The 6,712-nt window shown below is 27.4% G+C and overlaps 1 protein-coding gene across 1 annotated transcript; it reads right to left on the reverse strand.

Annotated features, from left to right (window-relative positions):
* Positions 1–4,976: 4,976 nt before the first annotated feature.
* Positions 4,977–6,600, reverse strand: LOC101501941 (protein SHORT-ROOT-like). The gene has a single exon (XM_004486834.4). The coding sequence runs from the start codon at positions 6,472–6,474 to the stop codon at positions 5,134–5,136; it is 1,341 nt and encodes a 446-aa protein (XP_004486891.1). The 5' UTR covers positions 6,475–6,600; the 3' UTR covers positions 4,977–5,133.
* Positions 6,601–6,712: the final 112 nt, after the last annotated feature.

Raw genomic sequence — 6,712 nt, forward strand, 5'->3', positions numbered from 1 at the left:
GCTCTTCGTAAGAGTTCATAAACTAAACCCTAGATTGGAAATTTCTACTCCACACGCTTTTTGGGCCAACATATGAAATCGGGCCATTTTTGCATACAATTTGGGCTTTGTTTGTCTGGGCCCAATCTCTTTTTTACTTGGTTTGATCCAAAATGCACCATCCATGTTCAGTCATTTTTCTTTTGGGTACAAAATTCACTGTTTTACTATTTCATATAATCAAATTTAAAATACATTTATATGAATAGGATGGCACGTCGAAATAGTGGATTATCATTGAATGGTTCAGGTAAAATTAATTTATAGCAACAATACATGTTTTTTTAAGTTCTGTTTTTGCTAAATACACAACACTTTACAAAGTTTCAAAGAGAAAAAATCAACTAAACTTTGTATTTCGCTCACAATTTCTCATCTCTCCTCTTTTAAAGACAGTTAACAAACAACGAATCTTCTAAAATTAAATTATTAATAAAAGAAAAAGCAATATTCTTGAATTTATAAGGGATTTCTTTGTTTATATATTATACTACGAGATATATATATATTTATATTTATTTTTATCAAATTATTTCGTTTAAATTATTATCTTAGTGATAAAAATGAAGATGATAATTAATATCTATTTCTAAGAGACAACGTCTTTAGTTGTTAGAATTCTAAATATTTTTTAAATACCGGTTTAGGTTAGACCATAATTTATATTATAATTTGGATTAATGGTAAATTCTAATATCAACTAGTTTTATTTTTTTTTTAAACTTCAACTATCACAAACGTCATCTCTTAAAAATAGACGTTAAATGATCATATATATATATATATATATATATATATATATATATGAATATAAATATTATAAACTATTATTTTTAAAGAGTATCGAGGATTGCCATTGGAATTATCAATTATTTTTAAATAGTGATCTATAGTTCATCACTTATAAAAGTGGTGGGTCGAAGAACTCATAGTTTATATATTGGTTTTTAGTGATTAAAGTATGAGAATATATGACTCATGGTTCAATCACATTGTATTTCCCCTCACTTTGCTTTTTTATTTATTTATTTATTTTTTACGGAACCTGACTTTGCTTAGAGTTTGAGACACTAAAGTTGTCTTTATATTATCCAATGTTAGACTTCAATTTGATTTTATTATTCTTCCATCAGTTGGTTGTTTGAACTATGGAAATCAATTATCCCTATAAGCAAAAGTTATGATATAATTTGATCGGGAAGCATATGTAAATTATGTATTTGTCGTGATGTATGTAAGATGTGTGAGTTATATTGCATATATCTATATGAACGAGAGAGAGAGAGAAACAAAGAGTATAAGTTATATTCCAAGGTATGTGATAAGCAAGTGACACATAAAAGAGTAGTAATTAATATCTAGCAAGCCAACACAAGTCCAATCTAAATCCAAAAAAGTTGCTTGCCACTATATAATGTTGGCTCATAAAAGCTAAAGAAGGCACGAGTTATAGGTCGTTTAAAGGCAAATATGCTATTCAAATCACTCAACCGAAAGGTACACACAGCACAAAGTCTATCATATATGGCCCCCTCTTCTTTTTTCACATTCTACCTCCCAATTGTAAACAACTCATTAATTCATTAACTAGGGTAATTGAAATTAATTTGTTCAATGGATAAATTATAACTTGTGTATGCATATTTGTTACAACTTTACTACTATAACTAGGTCTAATGTTTAGAGAGTGGGGTGTGGAATTAGAGAATTATGTGGTCCTGCAATCAATGCTTTCAAGGTCTTTTGATTGAAATTGAATGGAATAAATTTAAATTTTGTAAATAAAAAAAATTATAGATTATTAATAATTATCCTATTGTCAAATATGATTGCAGATAATCTATTTATGTAATCCAACCATTTTCAATCCAACTTGTTGGTATGTTTGTTGACTTAATTTCAATATAGGATGCATATGTTAGGTCAAAATTTTAGTCAAGTCTAAATACTATCATTCATATTCAAGTTTTGGGAGAAGGTATTGAGAAAAAAAATTAGACCTTATTAGGTCTACCAACGACACATGTCTCTGGAGCCAATTAAGACATGCTACTAGTCGACAAGCAAATGACAAACACATGCATTATTGTTAGTACAAATTCTAACTCCACGCAACTAATTTTTTAATTAATAGACTAGCTGTAAGAATTATCCATTTCTCTCGTACTAAATTGAATTATTGTTGTGACAATGTTTTTAGTAGAATAAAACTATCTTTATAATGACAAATATTATGTTAGTATTATGTTGTGAGTAAAAATAAAATGTCGAGTCTCGTTATCAATTATACTCCTTGATCAGTTCACTTTAATCACCAAGTAAATCTTATAAATGTTAAGTAAATCTAATAAATGTTAAGTTAAGACCAATTTATATTATTTTTAGTTATTTTGTTCAAAGTGAGAGATTTATAATTTACACGTTGTCTTTCAAATATAAAACTTTAGTTGATCACACACTAGCTCATATAATTGCTTGCTGCAACAAAAGCAAACCCATTTGACTAAATAAAAGGAGAACTATAAGAGGTGGACAATATTTTAGACTATTGCTTAAAAGTTATTTAAAATTTAATAAATATCGATGATATTTTTTAGAAGTATAAGTTAACAATTTTTTAATTTTTATACTTATACAATTACATAGTAATTCGATAAAAAAAAAAAATACGTCTTTCAAAATTCAATCTGTCGGATTAATATCAATCAAATTATCTTTTCAACCTTAAAGATTATGATATTCATTAATTTATACTATTGAAAAATATCATTGATTTTTATTAAACTTTAAATGGATATTTTAATACTAATCCATTAGAGTTTGCGATTATAAGGGATGAAAAACTATGCCGTGGCACATGGAATATAGCACCTGGAAAATATTCTACAAAACAGTTGTATATAGATAGATGTTCATTACAACTTTTTGAAATTATAGCACATCATGTACATTTCCATGTTTCCCACTAAGGTCTCCCCTTTCCACCCAATTACCTTTTTAATGCGAAAAAAAGTTAAAGGATCGTGTGGAAGGGTCATCTATATATACATATGGTTTTGATTAGATAATTGAGTTGGGAGAATTCATTATTTAATTAAATAAAATAACTTATATTACTTTAGGAGATAATAGATGCTCACTTATAATATATATACTTACTATTATGCTTATGCTCTTTGAACTTCTTTTTATAAAATTATTTTACACTTCTATATATTAGACCGACCTGATTTCTTTATTATGTATATGTTTTTATTGAAATTACACTATGGAAATTTTATAAAAATTATAAATTATTGCTTTTATTACGATGACTCACAGTAACAAATTCACATTGTTCCAAACATGCAATATGTCTTATTACCCCTACTATTTCAATGGTATGCTAAATTTTCGTATGATGTAACAAAATCAACATCTATTATTACTATTGTAAAAGAAAACATGTATTATATAATTATAAAAGTATATATTATTTTGACTATTGTCACACCCCATTTTTTTAGACGTGCGTAAACAATAATTGATAATAAATTAGTGACTATTAGTTTTTAGAACTTGAGTTCAAAATCCCGAATTAGAATTCCTTTAGAGTTTCACCAACCGAGTTATCTACATGCACAATTCACATCTCATCTTAATTGAAATTTAGATTATCTTCTTGCTTTGTTCTTTTTCGAAGTTAAGCTATTTTATTGTGGTGATATTGATGAAATTTTAGATTATCTTCTTGCTTTGTTCTTTTTGGAAGTTGAGCTATTTATTGTGGTGATAGTGATAGATATACATAAAGTAATGTGATGATGTCAAGTATATATAATATTCGATTAATTTTTTCATTAATAATGTGGTACAAATTATCTCTAACGTGTATAAGTATGAAAAATATCAATTAATTTTATATCGGGGTCTAATAAAAATTTAATATTTTTGTTTAATAACATCATTTTTGTAATTACATTGGGAAATTAATGATATAATATAGTAAAATGAATTATTTTCCTTAGATGTTAGTGTAAAACACAGTATATATCATTTATTAATTAAACTAAAAAACTATTGTGTTTTTGTCTGTGTGTACAAAAATAAACTCATTATCTTTTATTCATGCTTTATTAAAAAAAAATATATATGCTTGAATTTTCTTGTTAAGAAAAATTTTAAATTATATATAACTTACACTATGGGAAGGAATAATAAAAGAATATCATATATCAATACACACGCAATTCAATTTCTTAAGTTGTGTGTTAATTATAATCAGAAAATAAAACTATAAAATGAAGAATTTTTGTTTCCCATTACATGAATAATAATTCACATTATAATTTTGTGCAGTTTACACTATATTTATAAACCATATAAATATGAATTATATTCGATGGAAGCAAAGAGAAAAATGTGATAAATTAAAATGATTGAAGTGAATTTAAAAATGGTGTTAAAAAAAATAAGTCTCTAAAAAAGGGACCATAATGTTAAAGAGAATGATAGAAATAATTCTTACAACAAAGGGACTAACCATGTTATTTTTAATTATTATTCATGAACAAATTCATATTAATTATTTAACAATCAGAAATAATTAAAATCCTATTATTAAAAAAAATAAATCAAATCCTTGTAGAAAAAGGAGGAATATGCTAAGTAATTAATATATGAAATCTGACAAGCTGAGGTACCAATGCATGAAAGAAAAAGTAAATAAAGGAAATATATAATCCTTATACGAAAAGAAAGAAAGCCAGCCATGGGATTCATACAAAAGAGCACACAAGTGCAAACACCTTCAAACAAATTATAGAACAATATATTGAATTTATTATAACAAATTATAATAAGAAAGTGTAAAGAGCTTTGTAACAACACAAACTCCTAAGCTCTTTAAAGGATTGGACATGAGAAAGATTACAAATTATAAAAATCAAAAGAGAGAGTTAAAAGAAAAATCCATATATATAATATATTTTGGTTTCTATTACATCCAATCCAAATTGCTATCAACACAAACCAAACCAAACATATCCTTAAATTTATAATTAACACTCTTCATTGTTTTGTGTATAATGATAATATATATATAATTAATTATAGCTAGGGTTTCCATGATGATGCCCAAACAACTGGCTCCTCCTTCCATGTGAGATAAATTCCTGTTTGATTATCATCTCCTTGAGGAACAACAAGTGACCAACCACTTTGGTACCTTTTTAGCAATGCTTTTACATCATCAACAACATCATCACTAAATCCATATGGTGAAAATTCATTGCTAAGCTTTTTACACCATTGTTTTCCTCTCTCCCTTCTCTCACAATTATCACCAATATTATTTTCATGATCAAATTCATTACTACAAGCCAAAACCCTAACTATGCTTCTTGAACACTCTCTTTCCAACATCAACCTTTCATTACTTGTTGGTGGAAAACTCTCCTCCAACATCTCAAAGTAAAGTGTGTAAAACCTAAGACACTCTTCAAAACATTTCACAAAATCATCCTTTGAGCTACAAAAATCACCTTCTTCCTCAACAAATGTTACAACTTTTGGACAAAGTGATTTAAACATGCTAATCACACCCCCTCTTTCTTCTAATTCAACTCTTCTCATTGCTCCAACACAATTCAATGCTATTGCTTCACCCTCTTGAACTCCAAGTCTCTCTTTTGTTAATTCTCTTAGATGATTCAAACCACTAATAACATTCAATTCAAAAGGTACTCCCATTAACCTAGCAAATTTCTCCATTCTTTGACCAATTTCCTTCATAACAACATTATTGCTAGAATTCATTACCACAAGTGTGAGCTTAAGGTGAGGAGTTTCATCATTTCTTGTAGCTAAAGCTTCTAAAAGAGTAGGCCATTGAGTACAAAGGGTGGTGCTAATATCAATTATGTGAAGTTTAGTTTCACCTTCTAAAGCTTCCAAAATTGCACCATTTGAAGCCACATGTCCAAAAGTTGTCCAAGGACTTACCTCTTGAAACTTGAGTATTAATTTTCTAGCTGAATCAAAAGAGTGATTCTTTTGAGCTATTGAGGATAGAGTCTTGTAACACTTTTCACCTGATTGTGTTGCCTTGCAAAATAGAGCTTGTAAAAAATATGAAGCTAGTTTTTGGTCGGAATCTCCATAAGGAGAAGCTAACTCGTTTAACATCCAAAGAAGATGGTGAATTTTCAACGAATCTCTATCGGATATAGCTTTTGCACAATCTTTGAGAAGTTTGGAGGACCATTTAATATTACCATCTTGATCATGATCATGATCATGATCATGACATGTTTCACTATTAGAATCTGAAGATGTTGATGATCTATGCATGTCTATGGATGCTTCATGATGATGAACAATATGATTATTGCTTTGATGCTTCTTCAACTTCAACTTTGTTGTTTTCTTTGAAGTGTTATAAGGACTTATCTCCATATTCTTTTCAATTTTCTTTATGGTATGCTTTTCTTTGTGAGGAGAGAAATTTATTCCAACCACTTTTCTCCTTAAAAACTATGGTATGTTTTGGAAATTATATACAGGGTCATTTTCATAGCTTGTCATGCCAAGTATTTTAATTATTGCTTGCATATTACGATATATAAATATATATATATATATATATATATATATATATATATATATATATATATATATAAAATATGATATAAGT

Source organism: Cicer arietinum, chromosome 1, assembly GCF_000331145.2.
Source record: "Cicer arietinum cultivar CDC Frontier isolate Library 1 chromosome 1, Cicar.CDCFrontier_v2.0, whole genome shotgun sequence".
Classification (NCBI taxonomy): domain Eukaryota; kingdom Viridiplantae; phylum Streptophyta; class Magnoliopsida; order Fabales; family Fabaceae; genus Cicer; species Cicer arietinum.